The 22,588-nt window shown below is 48.3% G+C and overlaps 2 protein-coding genes and 1 long non-coding RNA gene across 4 annotated transcripts; 1 reads left to right on the forward strand and 2 right to left on the reverse strand.

Moving 5' to 3' along the window:
- The first annotated feature begins 363 nt into the window (after positions 1–363).
- Positions 364–3,961, forward strand: LOC127341515 (ATP-dependent 6-phosphofructokinase 6). The gene is made up of 11 exons (XM_051367382.2): positions 364–847; positions 1,228–1,274; positions 1,411–1,450; positions 1,525–1,725; positions 2,078–2,290; positions 2,380–2,448; positions 2,542–2,671; positions 2,790–2,830; positions 2,925–3,149; positions 3,265–3,468; positions 3,590–3,961. The coding sequence occupies exons 1-11, from the start codon at positions 614–616 to the stop codon at positions 3,803–3,805; spliced, it is 1,620 nt and encodes a 539-aa protein (XP_051223342.1). The 5' UTR covers positions 364–613; the 3' UTR covers positions 3,806–3,961.
- Positions 3,962–5,320: 1,359 nt separating this feature from the next.
- LOC127341514 (serine/threonine-protein kinase Aurora-2) lies at positions 5,321–9,553 on the reverse strand. The gene is made up of 9 exons (XM_051367381.2): positions 9,416–9,553; positions 8,715–8,825; positions 7,446–7,592; positions 7,254–7,349; positions 7,075–7,170; positions 6,895–6,991; positions 6,674–6,791; positions 6,031–6,103; positions 5,321–5,947 (listed from the first exon to the last, which is right to left on the reverse strand). The coding sequence occupies exons 1-9, from the start codon at positions 9,449–9,451 to the stop codon at positions 5,846–5,848; spliced, it is 876 nt and encodes a 291-aa protein (XP_051223341.1). The 5' UTR covers positions 9,452–9,553; the 3' UTR covers positions 5,321–5,845.
- A 3,794-nt stretch (positions 9,554–13,347) lies between these two features.
- On the reverse strand, positions 13,348–21,807 carry LOC127341513 (uncharacterized). Of its 2 annotated transcripts, none has more exons than XR_007875584.2 (4): positions 21,679–21,807; positions 15,488–15,560; positions 15,261–15,391; positions 13,348–13,649 (listed from the first exon to the last, which is right to left on the reverse strand). It is a non-coding gene; the product is annotated as an uncharacterized lncRNA (long non-coding RNA). The 2 variants fall into 2 exon arrangements; XR_011755002.1 differs by having other exon boundaries at positions 15,488–15,578; positions 21,679–21,795.
- Positions 21,808–22,588: the final 781 nt, after the last annotated feature.

A 22,588-nucleotide genomic window follows, 5' to 3' on the forward strand; every position in this document is an offset into this window, starting at 1 on the left:
TCCCCCCCCCCCCCCCCCCCCTTAACCGCGTAGCGGGAGAAAACCAATTAATGTGTGCATATGATTTTTGTTTTTGATGTTGTGCTTGTGGTACACCAACATAGCGGTAATTGTGGGAAATTTACCATAACAACATAGACGATTTCATTTCAGTGCACATACTTTTTCCCAGCTTAAAAAGAGCAACTAATAAAGTGACCTAACAGAAACAGAAAATCGGGTACACCCTAGAGTACGGTACACGCCGCATTAGTTGTCCCGCGGTATAATTCCGCCCGGCGACATTTCTTCTCGCGCAAGACCAGGGCAAAATGGCAGACCCGTAAATAGTCCGAAACCCCGCTGCCCCTCGCGGGAACCCCGCGAACCTTCCCACCTCTCCCTCCTCTTCTCCCCTCGTGCAGCCGTCCCTCTCTGTCGCCGCCGTCAAAGCTTAACGGCGGCGCGCGATGGCTAATCCCGATATATAAACTCCCCCGCGGCTCCCCTCCCCTCCCGCCACACACCAAGAAGATCGCTACCAATTCGCGGATAAGCTCTCTTGTTAATCGCGAACCTTTTCTTTACTTTTTGTCCTGCCTCCTCGTGGTTACCGACGGGGTCCCTCCCTGCCATGGAGTCCGTCCGCGTCGCCCCTGCTCCCGCGGCGGCGGCGGCGGCGTTGGCGGAGCAGAAGCTCAAGCTTATTGAGCAGAAGACGGAATCTTTGCCCCCCGCCGCCGCCGCCGCCGCGAAGGCGCCGGCGTCGGCGTGCAAGTGGGCGATGAAGAAGAAGCTGGTGGGCGGCGACGCCGGGTACGTGCTCGAGGACGTGCCCCACCTCACCGACTACCTCCCCGAGCTCCCGGTGCGTGCTCCCTGCTGTCTCGCTTTCGATCGGTTCGCGCGTGTTTTCCCGATTGTCAGCTTTGCTTGATTTCCCGTCGCTTGGAACTTTGAAGTTCTGATGCTTTTTTGCCGCCGTTTCTGTGAGTTTGCCGTATCTGCGGTTACATCATTTAGATCAGGAAATTTGCTAGTTCTTGCTCGGATTCGAGGATGAATATGCACCTAGAGAAATTCTCACACATAGGGGAAAATCGATCATTTGCTCCAGTAATTTCCTTTTTCAACCTAGAGAAATCGATGGATCCCCGGAAAAAGCTGAAAATTTCAATTTCGATAAAAGTAGTACAGTATACTTGATGAATCAATTGCTCACCCGTTGCTTCTGTTGCTGATCTGCAGACGTACCCGAATCCCCTGCAAGACAACCCCGCCTACTCGGTCGTCAAGTAAGAATTCTCCACCTTCCTTGCCAGCAACAGTTTTTTTTTTTTTTTTTTTGAGGGGATGCCAGCAACAGTTGAGTTCCCTTCCAAACACGTATGTTTGCCAAACCTGACCTTTCTTCCACGTGTTCTCCTCCAGGCAGTACTTCGTCAACACGGACGACACCGTCACGCAGAAGGTGAGAATTTTTCAGAATGCGATAACCGTTGCAGGGTATTACTCTGGTGGCTTAAACTCTGTGGATTGTTGCAGATTGTTGTTCACAGGACCAGTGCGAGGGGCACCCATTTCCGGCGCGCCGGGCCACGCCAGAGGGTCTACTTCCAGTCCGATGAGGTGAACGCCGCCATCGTCACCTGCGGCGGCCTCTGCCCCGGGCTGAACACGGTCATCCGTGAGCTCGTGTGCGGCCTGTACGACATGTACGGTATCACCAGCGTCGTTGGCATTGAGGTGAGGACTTCCGTAGTGCTCTCTTGTTTCTTCTTCATGTGTAATTTACAATGTTCAAATTAGTACTTTAGGTAATGCTTTGTTACGATGCTAATGATGCTCGGTTAGTTAATTATAGTGACTGGTTCCGACTGCTTATAGAAATGTACTATAGTTTTAGATTTATTAGAGCAAAACTGTCTGAGAACACAATACTGATGGTGACACCAATAAGCATTTTTAGCCGCCACTAAGAAACAACTTGATGCTGCTCATTACTTAATCTGAAAATAACACTTAACATTTGGCATCCGCTATGCTGTTTCTGTTTTTAGTTTTTTAAACCTTTTTTTTCTGGATGTGCAATGTGCAGGGTGGCTACAAGGGTTTCTATTCACGAAACACCGTCACCCTGACACCAAAATCGGTGAATGACATCCATAAGAGAGGGGGAACCATTCTCGGAACTTCAAGGGGAGGGCATGACACTGCCAAAATTGTTGATAGTCTTCAGGACCGTGGTATTAACCAGGTCTACATTATTGGAGGTGATGGTACTCAGCAAGGTGCTTCTGTAATATACGAGGTAACAGGGATTGCTACTTCATGAAGCTCTCAATCAGATGCACAATGCTACGTCTTGTCTCACACACAACTGCTTAAACTTCATTTCAGGAAGTCCGTAGACGGGGCCTCAAATGTGCAGTGGTCGGGGTTCCAAAGACCATAGATAATGATATTGCGGTACTTCCCTCTTTCCAGTGCTCCTGCGTTTGTATACAAGAGTGATTTTCATTCACATTTGGTTCTGACTTGGATGTTGCATTGTTCCCACAGGTGATTGACAAATCTTTTGGATTTGACACTGCTGTGGAGGAGGCTCAAAGAGCCATCAATGCTGCGCATGTCGAAGCTGAAAGTGCAGAGAATGGCATTGGTGTTGTGAAGCTAATGGGTCGCAACAGTGGTACGTCTCTCACCCTATTACAGACTTGCAGTTACATCTTCAAGAATACCGGCTCCTGCATTTTTCTGAAGTAATGTGGTTTTAAGTAAATAATGAGTTTTAAATTCTACTGATGCAGGGTTTATCGCCATGTATGCTACTCTAGCTAGTCGTGATGTGGTATGTTGTTATCATCCTATAAGTTCATCACAATAATCAACGTAACAGTAATGCTGAGTCTAGACTGACCACTTTGCTCTGCTTGTAATCTCAGGACTGTTGCTTAATCCCAGAGTCACCATTCTACCTCGAAGGAAAAGGTGGCCTCCTTGAGTTCATTCAGAAACGGCTCAAGGACAGTGGTCATATGGTCATTGTGGTTGCCGAGGGTGCTGGCCAAGATCTCATCGCCCAAAGCATGAATTTTGTAGACACTCAGGATGCTTCTGGAAATAAGCTGCTTCTGGATGTTGGCCTTTGGCTATCCCAGAAGATCAAGGTCAGATTTCTGGTCCAGACTTTCCATTTCCTCGTCAATGTGGGGACAAACGAGGCTCTTTATGCGACATGATCTTATTCCTCCACTGAGTTGCTTGGCTTTCTTCATCATGCAGGATCATTTCAAGAAGAAGACCAACTTCCCCATAACTCTCAAATACATCGATCCGACATACATGATCCGTGCGGTCCGGTCAAACGCCTCTGACAATGTCTACTGCACTCTGCTTGCACACAGCGCCCTCCATGGTGCCATGGCAGGGTACACCGGCTACACCGTCGCACCCGTAAACGGCAGACATGCTTACATCCCGTTCTATGTAAGTCCAGGAAACAGTGATCATCAACCTTGCGTTCGGTTGAAGTCCTATAAACCTTATGCTGATACTTGCTAAAAACAAACTTGTGCCGATAGCCTGAAACTTTTGGTAACCTCTGCAGAGAATCACGGAGAAGCAGAACAAAGTCGTGATCACTGATAGGATGTGGGCGAGGGTTCTGTGCTCGACGAACCAGCCTTGCTTCCTGAGCCACGAGGATGTCGAGAACATGAAGCACGATGACGATGAGCGGCACCACCTCCACAACACTCAGCTCCTCGACGGCTCCCCGGCGAAGTGCTCACCTGACTGCAATGGGTCAGCAGCTGTAGTGTGAGAAGCACAAGATAATTTAGATGGATATATATTGAGCATGTGTGTAATTAGAGCTATCCTTTTTTTAACCACTTTCTCTTATCATTTTTTTTTAGTTTGCCTTGTAGAGAAACTTCTCTGGAGAATTTATGTATAATACAATAAGGGTTCTCTACCATAGTAATCTCTTGTGGTAGAAGGTCATTTTTGGAGACTTGCTAGAAGCTCAATTTTTGGGTGCATGCTCAGCAGCTCTTTTCGCAGCAGTTAATCCCTGATTCTGTTGTAAATTTACTGAAATGAACATTATCATTTTACCCAGCCCCAAGGTTAAATTTGTCGAGCAAAGTAACTTTTTCGTTGGATCATATTGTAAAGCTCTTCATCAGATAAAAAAAAGTTGCAAAACTGATTCAATCTGAAAGGACTGGCGACAAGGACGAGTCAGCAACGCAGACTCAGGCTCGGAGGAACTGAATTCAGTCTTGAATAGGTTACAGCAAATTCACACCGCGTTGATTAAGATGGAAACGCGTAGTTACAAGGACGCCCTGGAATCCGGATCGATCTCCGATTCCAAGAGCCAGAAGGACCTGAGGATCTCCACTTCTGAATTGGAGTTTGAGGAAGCCAAGAAGGCGATTGGAGGGGAATCCAAGGGGAGAGGTGAGATGTCGCCGATCATTTCCACTTCCACCTAGACAAAATTGGCCCAAGGGGATGGAGACAAAATTTCAGGCAAGTCGTATCAATTATATTTTATTACTTACAGTTAACTGTTTGACAACTCTGTTTTACTTGTGTTACTTCTGCTGTTCTGTTCTGGATGCTACATCCTACATGGTTGGTGAGCTGGAGATTCTGCCATGGCCTGATTGTCATGGTGGCAAGCAAGTTAGGTTTGTTTTTCTGAACGGAGTTTGAGTTGTTGAGTCGTACAAGTGCTATTTGAGGTATCTGACAAGGATTTTCTCTAGTGAGTCTCACTACGAAAACAAGAAGAACTGTAAGCAGCAAGGATAAAGCAAGATCATTTTCCTCACCCCTATTCTCTCTCATAGACACATCAAGCATTATCATTCTTCTTGTAAATTTACTAAACTTAACACTTTTTTTACGGAATAAACTGAACACTTATAGTGGAGATACTTTGTATCGTTTTGCTGGTGTTGCTCTCGAGTTTGAAAAGGGTGAAACACTGATAACATCGAATCACCTGAGATTGAGCCTTTTTATTCTGAATCTGGGCTATCCTGAATCACAGTTAGAATGCAGATAACAAGCCAGCTGCGTTGATTAGCCTGAAATGAACAAACACATACATGAACTGCAGAAACCTCTTAAATATATAGACCGGCTTATCCTGCCTAACAAGAGAAAACAGAGTAGGATACACATTCACAACATACGCTTGACACTACAAGTTAGCTTCAGGATCTTCATCGAGAAAAGTAGAAGCTAGCTGCTGAATCACAGTTAGAATGCAGATAACAAGGCATCTGCCCTGATTGCCTGTGATGATGAACAAGCACAGAAATGAACTGCAGAAACCACTTAAATATTTAGACCAGCTGTCCTGTCCAACGAGATACAGATTAGGATACACATTCACAACACATGCTTGGCACTACTGGTAGGATTTCAAAGAGAACAGCTGAAGCTTGAACGAATGAACATTATCAACGTTGATTAGCCTGATAAACTGCAGAAACCTCTTAAATATATAGACCGACGGCTGTCCTGAACAACAGGAGATACAGAGTAGGATACACATTCACAACAAATTCTTGGCACTACTGCTACATGTAAGCTAGCTTCAGGATCTTCAAAGAGAAAAGTTGAAGCTTGAACGAATGAACATTATCGACGCAGCTGCGATCGGAAGCAACAGCACTATGCCACGGCTAACAAAAGCCCGCGGCCGGGAGCAACAGCACTACTACACGGCTAACAAAAGCCAGATATAACAACAATGAGAAGAATTCAGGGGTGCTCCAGGAGTGCTCCAGCGGCACGCCAGAAGTCGCGGGTTCGAACCCCGTTTTCCCCGGCGAGCCAATCTCTACCCTCTGTACACGCCTGAAGGGTCGGCATTTTGGACGATCCAGGGGTGCTCCAGGACCTTATGGAGGGGAAGCCGATGCGCGGAGTTTTTAACAAGCATCTGCAACAAGTCCAGGACAAACCAGTCATGAGATCACCTCTTATTGCAATCATGATGTGAAAGAAGGCCATGAACTTATTTACCTGTGAAATGAGGTCCTTGGCAGCAGGAGAAACGAATGGTTTCGATGGAAATTTCAGGTCAACTTTCACTATCCTGGATTGTAAAAATAAGGCAGCTTATAAGAAAAGTACAGGGCCCAATGGGAGCAAAGTAGAGTTGCTCAATGACGATGATTTAAACATGTGATCCAGTCAAAAGAAATCTATTAGAACCTGAACCTAAAAAAAGCATGCCTAGCCGTGCTAATCAGTGATCAATGTAACATATGTCTGTTTCATGTAGAAGAACCATACATAGCATAGCAGTAGAAAGTTAAAGCACTTACGACAGAATATGTAGCTCACTTAGAAGAAATTATAAAGTACGAGGAAGCAAGATTCATAAGAACAGTCAAGAAAGTAAAATCATAGCATTCATCATGAGTTACCTTCGATATGTTTCGAAGAACCATACATAGCATTTGCTTAGCAGTAGAAAGTTAAAGCACTTATGACAGAATATGTAGCCCACTTAGAAGAAATTATAAAGTACGAGGAAGCAAGATTCATAAGAACAGTCAAGAAAGTAAAATCATAGCATTCATAAGAACAGTCAAGAAAGTAAAATCATAGCATTCATAAGAACAGTCAAGAAAGTAAAATCATAGCATTCATAATGAGTTACCTTCGATATGTTTCTGAGTGCTCTTTGGCTTCAAAAGGTGGGAGACCATAAAGGAACTCATAGCAAAGGATGCCCAAGCTCCATATGTCTACATGGTAATCATGTTCCGTCTTCTCCACTGGACAAATTGCAACAAGTTAAGAGGCAAGAAAAAGCATATAGGAAAATTTAGGGTATTTGGTTTCTCAATAAATCAGTTTTGGCATGGAAGTATTAAGTACCCATTTCAGGAGGCAGATAATCTAAAGTTCCACACATTGTCCTTCTCCGGTTAAAGGTATGAACAGACCAACCAAAGTCCGCAATCTTCAACTCTCCCTGTCATGAGATCATATGCATATGTAAATACCAGAGAGAGTACTGTTCCAGATCACAAAAAACGAATAGAACAGTGCAAATACCTGTGCTCCAACCAAAAGGTTTTCTGGTTTAATATCTCGATGGATCACATGCTTCCCGTGTAGATAGATGAGGGCTCGTGCCAATGATGCTATGTACTGAAAACCAGGGAATCAGTTAGTACTTCGAACAGTGGGTAAAAGGTACATTTACCATGAAACACATGCAAAGAGATGCTTACGGTCGCTGAGCGTCTTTCAGAGAAATGCTTGCATCTCTGCAACTCCTTGTAAAGCTCACCTTTCGCAGCATGCTCCAAGATCAGGTACACACGGGTCTGCAAAATCCACATGACAGAGAACTCACGATAAGAATGAGAGAACAAAATGGGGAAAATAAAGCTTCTCTGTATTGTAGTTGGGCTAATCAGGACCTGATCATAAAAGTAGCCATATAGGCGAAGAATATTGGGGTGCCTAAGGTGACTCTGTATCTCGACCTCCCGCCGCAGCTGATGCTCCACCTGAGATTGCTTCAACTGATTCTTGAAAAGAACTTTCAATGCCACAATCTGATTGCTCTGTTTCCATAGGAAGAAAATGGTGTAAGGCTGAGTATTACCAATTCCAAACGACATTAAAGAGCTACCACATTCAACATGTTTGCTATGATCTAGGTAATCCTGCCATCTTTAAGAGAACATGTAGCCCCATACAATGGAATTGTGCTATGTATGAAAAGTGTTCATGAACATGGTGTAAGGCTGAGTATTACCAATTCCAAACGACATTAAAGAGCTACCACATTCAACATGTTTGCTATGATCTAGGTAATCCTGCCATCTTTAAGAGAACATGTAGCCCCATACAATGGAATTGTGCTATGTATGAAAAGTGTTGATGAAAATGGTGTAAGGCTGAGTATTAACAATTCCAAACGACATTAAAGAGCTACCACATTCAACATGTTTGCTATGACCTAGGTAATCCTGCCATCTTTAAGAGAACATGTAGCCCCATACAATGGAATGTGCTATGTATGAAAAAGTGTTGATGAAACGGGTACCTTACCATGCATGATGTCAAAATTCTACAAAACAGCTAGCCAGCTACAACTAGAAGTCAGAAGTAGGCAACAGACAGCATATATATTAAACTTGTGGCCTCAACATGTATATATTACTGTGTGTTTCCTAATTCCAAACCCAAAACGCACACATGTGGACCAATGGCATTAAATGCCCATGCTTAGTCGCAGAACAGATAGATCTCAGCTTCAATTATTAAACCACCTACAGTAACGATCTAATCAGGTCTAGGCATCCAGCAATGGCAAAACATAGAACCTTCAATGAAATCATGATTCTGAGTTAATCTGCCTAGTACATATAGAACAAAGGAGTAACGCCCATGTGGACCAATGGCATTAAATGCCCATGCTTAGTCGCAGAACAGATAGATCTCAGCTTCAATTATTAAACCCCACCTACAGTAACGATCTAATCAGGTCTAGGCATCCAGCAATGGCAAAACATAGAACCTTCAATGAAATCATGATTCTGAGTTAATCTGCCTAGTACATATAGAACAAAGGAGTAACATTACAGCACTGAACATGAATAATACATGCTACGATTACTGACGAGATAAGTGGCATACAGCATATTACTGACGAGATAAATAAATGGTGTAGAGCATCTTACTCTCTTTTCCCTGGCCAAGTAAACATGGCCGAACTTGCCCCTCCCGAGTGCCTTCCCGACGTCGAAGTCGGACAGCACCCATCGCTTCTCCTCCTGCGAATGCTGCGTAGCCTACAGGGAGTGGACAAAAAAGACACATTATAGCTCCATTTCACCGGAAGAGCTTATGCTGGTGAGTCTGAAAGCGCCTTAGTGGGCCAAACGAACGATATAAGACGGCACAAAATGCATCTTTTAGCATGCAAACCATAACAGGAACCCAAAATGCAATCTTGAAGCAAGCAAACAAAGAAGAGAGGACCCGGATCCTTTGAGCGGCTGACGTCAGCTAGCTAACCCTAGCATTAAGGGGAAAATCAGGCGAGATCAGATCGCCCCTGGATTCGAGCCGTACCACGAGCAAACAGCCACCCCAAGAACATCCGGACGGTTACGGACCCAAATCCCAAGAATCCACCGGTTACGGACCTAGCACCCCCAAGATTTGCCGGACGGGCGGCGGCGGCCAGGGAGGCACGAGATCGGGGCCTTTTTTGGTTAGGGTTTGGTGGCCTCCGGGGTCGCTCGTGGGAGCGAGCCGGGAGGCGAGGTCGTGAGTACTCCAGCTGTTACCCCCAAGATTTCCCACAAGGCCACAAGAACCGCACAGATCTGGCAGGGGTCCCCGGAGGAGGGGAGTGAGGGTGAGCAGGCAGACATACCTGCTCCTCGGAGTGCGAATCGGTGGAGATCGCCATGGCCGGCCGGCTGGCGGTGGAGCGGTGGAGCGGGGGAGCGCCGGGCAGCGGTGGCCGAGCGGCGAGGCGAGTTTGGAATTGGGGAATTTCTGGATCGCAGTTTTCAATTAAAGGCGAGTCGGAGGAGGCCTCAACGGTCGGATTATTCTTCCCTGCGTGCGTGCGTGCCACTCACGTGCCAGCCAGCCGTTGAAAACTCGATATGGGCTCAAGAAGAAATTTAAAGGCCGCGATGCTGGGCCTTACGGAAGAGCACGCAGGTCGTCAATATCTCTATCTCTACTACTTAAAAAGGAGGAGAGTGTTCCGTCATCAGATGGTCCGACGTTTGCTTCGTCAAACTTCGTCCGCTCTTCCTGATCGCCCCGACCCGGCCTAAGTGGGCCAAGCCCAACTAATCCAGTCACTTTCCGCTCACCCAACCACGATCAAGAAACCCTCATTAAAAATGCTCAAAGAAAAACCCTCATTAAAGGCTCAGGTCCGCTAAAAAAAGTTAACCTTCAGTTATCGCCACCATTGAGGACAGTTTCTTTCGCCATCAATCGATGACCATTACTTCCAGCGATAATTAATTTCACCAGCATATAATACACCATCCTAACAACATATCCTCCCAATTTTTGTGCGTCCCGGCCTGGCCCCATAGAAATATCGAGTTGACCTTCATAAGTTCTGTTGTTGTCGCAATGTCGAACAACCTTCCCCTGAGACCTTGAGCGATGATGCGCTCAATCATGGGATCATGTGCCTAGAAGATAAAACAGAGCAGCATGTAAAAATAAACTTTCCTTGATATTGACAGGTACATACTTTATAAGCTATCAGACTCGGGTAAAGCAAAAAAAAAATACAACATAACTTCAGTTAACAATGTTTCATCATTTCTAATGCCCTCCTGATAACCGATAATTGAGCTACCTGTTGAACTACGAATTTTTTTATTTGAAAGAGTGTCAACCTACAAATTCAATCACCAATCAATTGAAATCCCCTTCTACTACGCCCTAACATTAATTTGGTATTAGCACCAGTCAAATAACGATCAATCACAGTAATTCATGTCCCCTTTTTTCAGTCTACCATTAGTTACACCATGATTTACGCCCAGCCTTTTTCAATACTATATATATACCTTCCTACCCGTCCTAAACCCACCAAGAGTAAATTATGTTTCATATCAGGACGGCCTCTCCCACACCATATTCCTCAGTGAACACCTTCCCAACTCAAATCCCCCACTCAAAACATTTGATCAAGATTCTTCACAGGCGGGGCACCAACAAGTTGTCTCCGTTAAGTAGGGTTGCAACACGGGATCCGATGCAGGACGGATTTTCTTCTGCCGTACCCAGCCACTGTGTATTTCCCCGGCCAAAACGAACACTAGATGCTGGCTTAATTCCGTTTTTGTGGAACTAAGCGGGACGGCGCCCTGCAACCCTACCGTTAAGGTATGTAATATAATTTTCATGTTTTCAGCAGCAAGCATATAGTAAGATCTTGTCGATTAGGGTCTTCCCAAATAGATTGATTCCCAGACAAACTGAATATGAACATAAGTGATTAACTGTAAACTGGTTTTTGGTCCGAAAATGCAGATTCGCAAATAGAATGCTTTCTTTTATGTTTTCAGCAGCAAGCATATAATTAATCTCTACTACTTAAAAAGGAGGAGAGTGTTCCGTCATCAGACGGTACGACGTTTGCTTCGTCAAACTTCGTCCGCTCTTCCTGATCGCCCCGACCCGGCCTAAGTGGGCCAAGCCCAACTAATCCAGTCACTTTCCGCTCACCCAACCACGATCAAGAAACCCTCATTAAAAATGCTCAAAGAAAAACCCTCATTAAAGGCTCAGGTCCGCTAAAAAAAGTTAACCTTCAGTTATCGCCACCATTGAGGACAATTTCTTTCGCCATCAATCGATGACCATTACTTCCAGCGATAATTAATTTCACCAGCATATAATACACCATCCTAACAACATATCCTCCCAATTTTCTCTACTACTTAAAAAGGAGGAGAGTGTTCCGTCATCAGACGGTACGACGTTTGCTTCGTCAAACTTCGTCCGCTCTTCCTGATCGCCCCGACCCGGCCTAAGTGGGCCAAGCCCAACTAATCCAGTCACTTTCCGCTCACCCAACCACGATCAAGAAACCCTCATTAAAAATGCTCAAAGAAAAACCCTCATTAAAGGCTCGAGTCCGCTAAAAAAGTTAACCTTCAGTTATCGCCACCATTGAGGACAGTTTCTTTCGCCATCAATCGATGACCATTACTTCCAGCGATAATTAATTTCACCAGCATATAATACACCATCCTAACAACATATCCTCCCAATTTTTGTGCGTCCCGGCCTGGCCCCATAGAAATATCGAGTTGACCTTCATAAGTTCTGTTGTTGTCAGCAGTCAGAACAACCTTCCCCTGAGACCTTGAGCGATGATGCGCTCAATCATGGGATCATGTGCCTAGAAGATAAAACAGAGCAGCATGTAAAAATAAACTTTCCTTGATATTGACAGGTACATACTTTATAAGCTATCAGACTCGGGTAAAGCAAAAAAAAAATACAACATAACTTCAGTTAACAATGTTTCATCATTTCTAATGCCCTCCTGATAACCGATAATTGAGCTACCTGTTGAACTACGAATTTTTTTATTTGAAAGAGTGTCAACCTACAAATTCAATCACCAATCAATTGAAATCCCCTTCTACTACGCCCTAACATTAATTTGGTATTAGCACCAGTCAAATAACGATCAATCACAGTAATTCATGTCCCCTTTTTCAGTCTACCATTAGTTACACCATGATTTACGCCCAGCCTTTTTCAATACTATATATATACCTTCCTACCCGTCCTAAACCCACCAAGAGTAAATTATGTTTCATATCAGGACGGCCTCTCCCACACCATATTCCTCAGTGAACACCTTCCCAACTCAAATCCCCCACTCAAAACATTTGATCAAGATTCTTCACAGGCGGGGCACCAACAAGTTGTCTCCGTTAAGTAGGGTTGCAACACGGGATCCGATGCAGGACGGATTTTCTTCTGCCGTACCCAGCCACTGTGTATTTCCCCGGCCAAAACGAACACTAGATGCTGGCTTAATTCCGTTTTTGTGGAACTAAGCGGGACGGCGCCCTGCAACCCTACCGTTAAGGTATGTAATATAATTTTCATGTTTTCAGCAGCAAGCATATAGTAAGATCTTGTCGATTAGGGTCTTCCCAAATAGATTGATTCCCAGACAAACTGAATATGAACATAAGTGATTAACTGTAAACTGGTTTTTGGTCCGAAAATGCAGATTCGCAAATAGAATGCTTTCTTTTATGTTTTCAGCAGCAAGCATATAATTAATCTCTACTACTTAAAAAGGAGGAGAGTGTTCCGTCATCAGACGGTACGACGTTTGCTTTCACAAACTTCGTCCGCTCTTCCTGATCGCCCGACCCGGCCTAAGTGGGCCAAGCCCAACTAATCCAGTCACTTTCCGCTCACCCAACCACGATCAAGAAACCCTCATTAAAAATGCTCAAAGAAAAACCCTCATTAAAGGCTCAGGTCCGCTAAAAAAAGTTAACCTTCAGTTATCGCCACCATTGAGGACAATTTCTTTCGCCATCAATCGATGACCATTACTTCCAGCGATAATTAATTTCACCAGCATATAATACACCATCCTAACAACATATCCTCCCAATTTTCTCTACTACTTAAAAAGGAGGAGAGTGTTCCGTCATCAGACGGTACGACGTTTGCTTCGTCAAACTTCGTCCGCTCTTCCTGATCGCCCCGACCCGGCCTAAGTGGGCCAAGCCCAACTAATCCAGTCACTTTCCGCTCACCCAACCACGATCAAGAAACCCTCATTAAAAATGCTCAAAGAAAAACCCTCATTAAAGGCTCAGGTCCGCTAAAAAAAGTTAACCTTCAGTTATCGCCACCATTGAGGACAGTTTCTTTCGCCATCAATCGATGACCATTACTTCCAGCGATAATTAATTTCACCAGCATATAATACACCATCCTAACAACATATCCTCCCAATTTTTGTGCGTCCCGGCCTGGCCCCATAGAAATATCGAGTTGACCTTCATAAGTTCTGTTGTTGTCAGCAGTCAGAACAACCTTCCCCTGAGACCTTGAGCGATGATGCGCTCAATCATGGGATCATGTGCCTAGAAGATAAAACAGAGCAGCATGTAAAAATAAACTTTCCTTGATATTGACAGGTACACACTTTATAAGCTATCAGACTCGGGTAAAGCAAAAAAAAAATACAACATAACTTCAGTTAACAATGTTTCATCATTTCTAATGCCCTCCTGATAACCGATAATTGAGCTACCTGTTGAACTACGAATTTTTTTATTTGAAAGAGTGTCAACCTACAAATTCAATCACCAATCAATTGAAATCCCCTTCTACTACGCCCTAACATTAATTTGGTATTAGCACCAGTCAAATAACGATCAATCACAGTAATTCATGTCCCCTTTTTTCAGTCTACCATTAGTTACACCATGATTTACGCCCAGCCTTTTTCAATACTATATATATACCTTCCTACCCGTCCTAAACCCACCAAGAGTAAATTATGTTTCATATCAGGACGGCCTCTCCCACACCATATTCCTCAGTGAACACCTTCCCAACTCAAATCCCCCACTCAAACATTTGATCAAGATTCTTCACAGGCGGGGCACCAACAAGTTGTCTCCGTTAAGTAGGGTTGCAACACGGGATCCGATGCAGGACGGATTTTCTTCTGCCGTACCCAGCCACTGTGTATTTCCCCGGCCAAAACGAACGCTAGATGCTGGCTTAATTCCGTTTTTGTGGAACTAAGCGGGACGGCGCCCTGCAACCCTACCGTTAAGGTATGTAATATAATTTTCATGTTTTCAGCAGCAAGCATATAGTAAGATCTTGTCGATTAGGGTCTTCCCAAATAGATTGATTCCCAGACAAACTGAATATGAACATAAGTGATTAACTGTAAACTGGTTTTTGGTCCGAAAATGCAGATTCGCAAATAGAATGCTTTCTTTTATGTTTTCAGCAGCAAGCATATAATTAAAATCTTGTACACGAGGGTCTTCCTAAATAGATTGCTTCCCAAAAGTACTGAATAGTAACATACGTGATTAATATAGAATGCTTTCTTTTATGTTTTGAGCAGCAAGCATATAGTAAGAATCTTGTAGATGAGCGTCTTCCCAAACAGACTGAATATTAACATATTAACATAAGTGACTAATTGTCTACTGTTGTTTTTGGTCCAAAAATGTAGACTCGCAAATAGAGTGCTTTCTTTTATGACAGAGGTCATGTAATTCGATTACATACAACTTTGGGTGTACTGAAGGTTATATTGTTTCAAGGATAACCTGCCACTGTAAAACCCTGCTGTATATCATGAATTTTGTACAACATCAAGGTAATTTCATCGAAATCCTGGTGCATGCCTACAGTGCATTGTTCAAACGATGTTGATGTAACTTATTAGCATGTTATGATATATGAAAACTTGTCAAAATTCTGGTGAGACAACATAAATATATATGTGGTATAAAACTTATTAGCATGTTATGTAACTTAATCAACTCGTTGTGAAATCAGAACAACAACAAATAAATGTAGAGGGACTAAAAACATTCCAAGTGCTTGCTCCAACTCTTTGTGAAAACAGAACTTATTAGCATGTTCTTAGCATGTTATGTAACTTAGCAGAGATATCAAGGGTAGCTGAAGTTTGTAGCAATGCCCAGATGTTGCCAGTTCATTACCTTGAACATGCGTTGCCTGGCGTTAAGATCATGCAGGTGAATAATTGATAGATGTTCTATATGTGATCGAGAGCATATAGAGTATTTGTAGCAGCAAGAAGAAGGACCTTGTCATCATTATGGCTTGCATCCTGTAAATAAGGGCACAAAATAAACCAATAGTATTGGGATCTGTTCACTTCCTGCATAGTCACTTATAACATGTATTATATTGTGTCGTAACTTACTCTATGAAGCTCTTGAGGTAATATATGAAGTTGTGTCACAGTGGTATTGAATTAAAAGCACCGAGCTAGAGTCCTTGCAAACAAATATGTACTGTTAAAGATGAGTTTTTGGTAAGAAATTCATGTACACCTTCTGAAATGCACGTAAAGAGATGAATCAGCAAGTTTTCCAGGGCTAGACCATGGATGAGATGTAGTAGATGATACATGAAGGTAGCAACATAACATGTAATGAACTTGTGGGGACAAAGAGGAAACTAAAGCCACTGGCCAGCAATGTACAACATAAAAAAAAACTTTTTTTTTCGAGAAAACGCAAAAGACTTTTGCGTTTCATTGCATTGAAAAGATAGGGAGTTTTACAAGCCTCCTAAGAGGGAGAGAACAAAGAAAGAAAACAACATCAGTGCACGTCCCATGTCGTCGGCAGCACAACCCTTAAACCCTTAGCCCCTGCCCTAGCCCACTGAATAGCCTCCTCCATGATGTCGTCCACCAATCCAAAGACCGATGGTTGGCTTCTGTCGAATACGCAGGCATTGCGGTGCTTCCAGATTAGCCACGGCGTGAGCAGGGTGATGGAGTCCAGGCCTTTGCGCATGATCTTGGGGGTTCCCTGCCTCGCACGACGCCACCAGTCGTCCAGGGTTGCGTCGGCTTCGGTAGGTGGCTGGCAAGTCATGCGTAGGCGCGCCAACACCTCATGCCAGACCTGCCTAGAGAAGGGGCAGGCCAGGATGAGATGATGCATCGTCTCCGGCAGCTGGTCGCACAGCAAGCACCTGGGATGGTGTTGCAGTCCTCGCCGGGCCAGCCTCTCCGCAGTCCAGCAACGGTCCATGCTCGCTAACCAGTTGAAGAATTTGACGCGCGGCGGCGCCCATGTCTTCCAGGTAAGTTTCCACGAGCTGGACATGGTCGAGCCCTGGAACAGCGCGAGGTAGCAGGACTTGGCTGTGTAAGAGCCACTGGCCGTCCACTTCCAGACGAGCCTGTCCGGCTCCGTCGTCAGCGTGGTGTGGGCGATGGCCATCCAGAGCTGTAGGTACTGGCCGATCTCGTGGATGCCAAGGATGCCATGTATGTCGCGGGCCCAACTGTTCCCCTGGAGACCTTGCGCCACGGTCCTGATCTTGCGGCGGCGTTTGGGGATGCAATCAAACAGCGCAGGCGCGATCTCGCGTGCAGCCCGGCCATCGATCCATCTGTCTTCCCAAAAGAGCGCCTGCTGACCGTTCCCGATGACCATGTTGGTGGAGGCGAAGAAGATCGCGCGCTCCTCGGCCGAGAATTGCAGGTCCAGGTCCCTCCAGGCGCGCCTGCTGTCGGTGCGGGTAAGCCATAGCCAGCGCAAGCGCAGGGCCAGGCCAGTCCGTTCAATGTCAGGAATGCCCAGGCCGCCGTAGGCGAGAGGCCGGCACACTCGCTTCCAATTGACATGGCAGTTGCCGCCCTTGGCCTCCCTCTTTCCTTCCCAGAGGAATCCCCGCTTGATCTTGTCGATGAGCTTGAGGGTTTTCTTAGGCGGTGCAAGGACGAGCTGTTGGTGGATCGGGATAGCACTGATCACGGCCTTGACCATGGTCGCCCTTCCTGCCTTGGTCATAAGCTTGGCTTTCCAAGTAGGCAGGCCGGCAGCGGCGCGCTCAACCAGCGGTTGCATCTGCGCAGCTGTGGGCCTCCTCAGGGTCAGCGGGATGCCGAGGTAGGAGATGGGAAGGTCGACGATGGGGCAGCCTAGCTCTTGGACCACCGGTGTGGCATCGTCCTGGTCGCAGCGGATAAGCGTGGCCGAGCTCTTCGAGTAGTTGACCTGCAGGCCAGATGCGCGGCCAAATAACTGCAGGATCTCGCGCACGGCGGTGACGTCCTCCAGTGTGGGGCAGCAGAACAGGACCACATCGTCGGCGTAAAGCGAGAACGCGGGGACGGCACGTGTAGGGTGTAGGCGCTGCAGGATGCCAAGATGGGCAGCGCGCTGGATGAGGCGGCCCAGAGCATCGACACCGAGGACGAAGAGTTGGGGCGAAAGAGGGTCGCCCTGCCTCAGTCCGCGGCGGTGCCAAATAGGAGGACCAGGCTCGCCATTAACCAGAACCCTCGTGCTCGACGAGGAGAGCAGAATCGCGATCCACTCGAGGAAGCGATCTCCGAACCCATACTGCCTTAGCGCTTCGAAGAGGAAGGGCCACGAGATGGAATCGAAGGCGCGCGCGAGATCGAGCTTGAGGAGGACCCGAGGTGCTCCGAGCTGGTGCAAGAGGCGTGCGGACTGCTTCACCAGGAGGAAGTTGTCGTGTAGGCTCCGGCCGCCGATGAACGCGTTCTGGTTGGTGCTGACCAGGCCATCGAGGTGCGGCGCTAGGCGAAGCGACATCGTCTTGGCGAAGAGCTTGGCGATCAGGTGGATGAGGCTTATGGGCCGGTAGTCGCCCAGGGCGGCCGCGTCCGCACGCTTGGGAAGCAGCGTCATCAGCGCCTGGTTGAGGCGATGGAACCCTCTGCCGCGCAGCTGGAAGAGCTGCTGGAACACGTCGACAACGTCCTGCTTGACGGTGGGCCAACACGCACGAAGGAATTCCGCGGTGAAGCCGTCAGGTCCAGGAGCCTTGCGGGCCGGCATGCGTTTGACGGCGTTCCAGATCTCGTCGACGGTAAAGGGGGCCTCAAGAGCGTCCAGGCTGTCCGTGGGCTCAATAATCTGCGTGAAATCCAGCGTGCAGTCCCGCGCGACATTGGTGCCCAGCAGGCCGTCGTAATGAGCGAAGGCAGCCTCGGCAATGGAGGCCTGATCAGTGATCGTCTGGTCGCCGACGCGGATGGCGTAGATCCTATTCTTTTGTCTCCTGTAGGTGCACTGCTGGTGGAAGAATGCCGTATTGGCGTCACCATCGCGGAGGCAGGCGATCCGTGCACGCTGGCGGGCGATGGTGCGGTCCAGGGACGCCAACCCTAGATAAGTGACCTTAAGCTGCTTGTGCAGCCAGGTCTCGTGCGCGGACAGGGCACGGCCCTCCTGGGCTTTGTCGAAGCGTAGGATAAGGTCCCTGGCGATCGCCATGCGCATCCGGACGCTACCCACAGTCTTCGAGCTCCAGCTGGTGAGGCTGCGCGCCGTGGCGTGCAGGCGAAGCCAGAGTCGCTGGAAGGGGTCGGCGTGGTGGACAGAGTTCCAGGCCGCGGTGACCGTGTCGTGGAACCCGTCCAGGCGCAACCAGAACTCCTCAAAACGGAAACGGCGGTGGCCAGCGGGCATGGGCGAGCAATCCAGCAGCAGCGGGGAGTGGTCGGAGACGACGGAGGCGAGGCAGCGCAGGTGGCATTCTCCGTGGCTTTCTTCCCAGTCCGTGGTGCAGAAGAAGCGATCAAGGTGCACGAGCGTGGGCGGCGATTGGCCGTTGGACCAGGTATATCTTCTGCCGTTGAGGTAGATCTCCTTGAGAGCCAAGTCATTGAGCACGCGGCGAAAGCGTCCCATCATGCGCCGGTTTAGGTTGGAATTGTTCTTGTCGTCGTCGCGGTAGATGAGATTAAAATCTCCGCAGAGCAGCCAAGGCCCGGGGCACGCAGCACGGACCTCGCGCAGTTCCTGGAGGAACGCGATCTTGTCGGCGTCAGTTTGGGGCCCGTACACAACCGTGATCCACCAAGGGGTGCCGCCGGGCGTGCAGACCTTGGCGGAGAGCGCGTGGGCGGTGAACTCCGGGTCAGAGATCGAGACAACCGTGCTCTTCCAAGCAAGAAGAATGCCTCCGCGCGTGCCGATCGCTGGCAAGTACACGTAGTCGTCAAACTCAGAGCCAAGCAACTCAAGGACAACAGACGAGTAGACAAGCTCCATCTTAGTTTCTTGAAGACAAACAATGGAAGCGTCAGTGGTATCAATCAACGAGCGAATGGCGGTGCGACGGGCACGAGCGTTAATGCCGTGCACGTTCCAGTTAGCGATCTTAAGGCCGTGATCCATGGGGAAGAGATCGACGGTGGTGCGGCACAAGCGCGGCTAGACGAGGACCGGCCCACCAGGGGTGGCGGCAGCGTGCAGCGCAGTAGCGATCGGCGGCATCTCACGGTCAACCAGGGCAGCCATGGCCGTGAGAACGGTGAGCGGGATCGGCGTCGCGAACATGCCTTCGTAAGTCTTCATCTCCTCCGCAGTGATCCTCTGGTTGGCCCCGATGATGCCAAGCGAGCGCAGGACGTGCATGTGGGCGCGTCGCTCTGCCGTGGGCGGCGCGGCAGCGGCGGCACAAGCGGAGCGTCCCCGGCGCGGCGCAAAGTTGAGCGCGGGCCTCTGTCTGCGGCGCCCCGGCGTGGGCAGAGCGGCGGTGAGGTGCTTGGTGGCCGCCGTGAGGAAATCGCCAAGCGTCCAAGGCTGCGGCGAGCATGGTCTCCGGCGGCGCATGGTGATCGGTGGCGAGGCAAACCTCGCAGCTGGCCGTGGAGATGGCGTGCATGCAGCCGCGAGGGAGGCCGCCATGGGCTGCGCGGGGGCCCGGGCTTCGTTGGGAGGCCCATCATTCGTATCCACAGGAGCTGGACGGCGCAGGATCGTAAGCGGGCTCTCACAGGTGTTGGGCCGTGGGCTTGCTTGGTCGCTGGCGGCCTCGGGTGGCGTCATGAGTGACGGCGCGGCGGTGGCGTTGGCGCCAACTATGTCCACAGCTGCACGGTCAACAGAGGGCTCCAAAACCTCGGCCGAAGGAGAGGAGGTAGCAACGCCAAGGCCCGACAGGAGATCTGCAGCAGGGAGCGGTGGGTCCAGCGGCTGTGTTTCCAGCACGAAGCTGGGCGTGGGTTGGTCGCCGCGCTGATCCCGGGGCACGCTTTGCGAAAGCGCGTCAGGCTCCTCCTGTCCATGCACACAAGCCGACAGGGAGTTTGAACGGCCGGTGGCATCCGGTGTGCAGGGAATCTCTGATTCGGCGAGTGAGGCTGGGACATCTGTCCCTACAGCGGGCCCTGGGCACTGCGGCGCTGATCCTGTCGGGGACAGAGCTGTCTCAGCAACAGGCTTTGGCAATGGGCCCGACTCTGCAACCTTCTTTTTCCAGCCCCATCTTTTTCCCTTTTTGGCATGGCGACGAGATCGGCGGGCCCGGCGCTGGCGCGGCCACGGGTCGATGGTCCTCTCCAACACCGGTGGCGGCGCGCCGCCGCACGGCGGCTGCCGGCGGGCGGGCCAAACGGACATGGCGAGGCCGTCAGCCCGGACATGCGGGCCTAGGTCCATGGAACCGAGGCCGTCGAGGGCCATGCCATCTGCGCGGCCGTCATGGGTGTCGGCGGTGCGGCGACGCTTGCGTCCTCTCCTCCTGTTGCGCGGGCGGCCGTCGCCGTTGCCGCGCGCACCATCCTGGTTCGCGGCGCCGCCGTTGGCGTCGGTGTCCGGAGCCTGGGCGGCTAGGGTGTCTCCCTCGGCGACGGCGTGCACGATCTCGATGCTGATGGGGTAGGTGAGGGTCTTGACATAAAAAAAAACTCTAGCCGCCCAGGGATCGTGCACCAGCCACAAAGTCTGTTCCGGCACCAGCCACGCTTCACGCTTGCAACTAAAAATGTAGCATATCACTTCAGTGCATTAAAAAATGTTCCAGGTGATGTGAACTTTTCGAGATCACTCATTTATAAGAAACCTAATTATAAGACCATTCCATTGCTGAACACACCAGAAAATTACATAATCGGTCTCAGTTAGGCATATTGCTTTGCAAATTTAAAGAAGGTATATGCATAAAAGGTTGGTTTCTTCAGCCCCTATATTCTACTTAACAAAGAACAACACTCTATTTGCCTGGTAATAATTAAGATGAGAGATCATCTTCCTTAAAAACCGACATAATATTTTCCAGGTAACCTTAAGAACAGATTTTGCCATAACAAATCGTAAATACCACGCGCCCATGATTTCTTTCCAAACAAATAGCATATGGAGATTTATTTACGCCATTGATTTAGCGGACAACCAATCCATCCGCACCATCCTCCCTTTCCCAAATATCGCTCTACGCCTCCTAGCCAATCAGCAAGGCGAGCACACGACGATCTAAGCAAACAGCTACAATGACGAAAATTGTTGGAGCCCATCGACATATCGATTTGGTCTCGGGTAAGTTCGATGAAGCATTCATGCTTACCATCTAATTAGCTTCTGATAAGGGACAGTCGGATTGTGAGAGCGGAAATCATACCGAGCCGGCTGTAGAACTTGAGGGTAACGACGCCTCCTCGCTTGTGCAGTGCAGGGAGGGGAAGAGGCCATTGACCCTAGGGCAGGGAGAGGAGGTGTCGGACGACGCCGTCGTGTGGAGAGGAAGCGGAAAGGAGAAGTCGTGGCGGGGAAAGGGGCGGCGGCGACGCATTGGCGTGAAGAGCTGGCCGCAGGGAGAACCGAGGGAGGGGTGGCCGCTACGTGCTGCAGGCCGGCAGAGGCTTCGCGTTTAACTCCGAACGGCAAGGAAGAGGAGGAGAGGAGGGGTGCCGCACCTGGTGGAATCTGATGGGCGTGCAGTCGCTCTTGACCGCGGCCGCTGCCGCGCCTAGCTTTGCAGAGGAGGGGGACGCGTCGCTCCGAGGAGCTGGCGCTCGGGCTGGGCTAAGCCATCGGAGGAGCGTTTGCGAGGGGATTTGGTATCTTCGTCTAAACAGAGAGACTGATAGCTGGATAAGAACAGAGATGGTGACATTGAGCAACTGTTCTCTTCTCTGCTTTGGCCTTTGGCTAGCTAGGACTGATTAGCTAGCTAGAGACTGATTACTTCTAGGACTGATTAGCTAGCTTACGCTGCTGTTTTTTTTTACGGTAAGCTACGCTGCTGTTATTTCTAAATTAAGAAGCTAGGGCTGAGTTCTAAAAAAATACACGTTGCCCTAAGAAAATCTAGCTTTACACTTTCTAAAAAATGCTAGCTCTTCTTAAAGTGTAGTTCTTCTACAATAGTATTTTTTTTTTATAAAGCTAAGAAATCAAGTGGAAATGCATAACATATATTCAACGCCACTGGTATTTGCAGGTTTCATGAATGTTCAATTATATTCATTTATCAATTCTACATGTATGCTAGATTTAAAATCAGTCGATCCAGTTTTTATGTTGCTTAT

The sequence above is a fragment of the Lolium perenne genome, chromosome 3 (assembly GCF_019359855.2).
Source record: "Lolium perenne isolate Kyuss_39 chromosome 3, Kyuss_2.0, whole genome shotgun sequence".
NCBI lineage: Eukaryota > Viridiplantae > Streptophyta > Magnoliopsida > Poales > Poaceae > Lolium > Lolium perenne.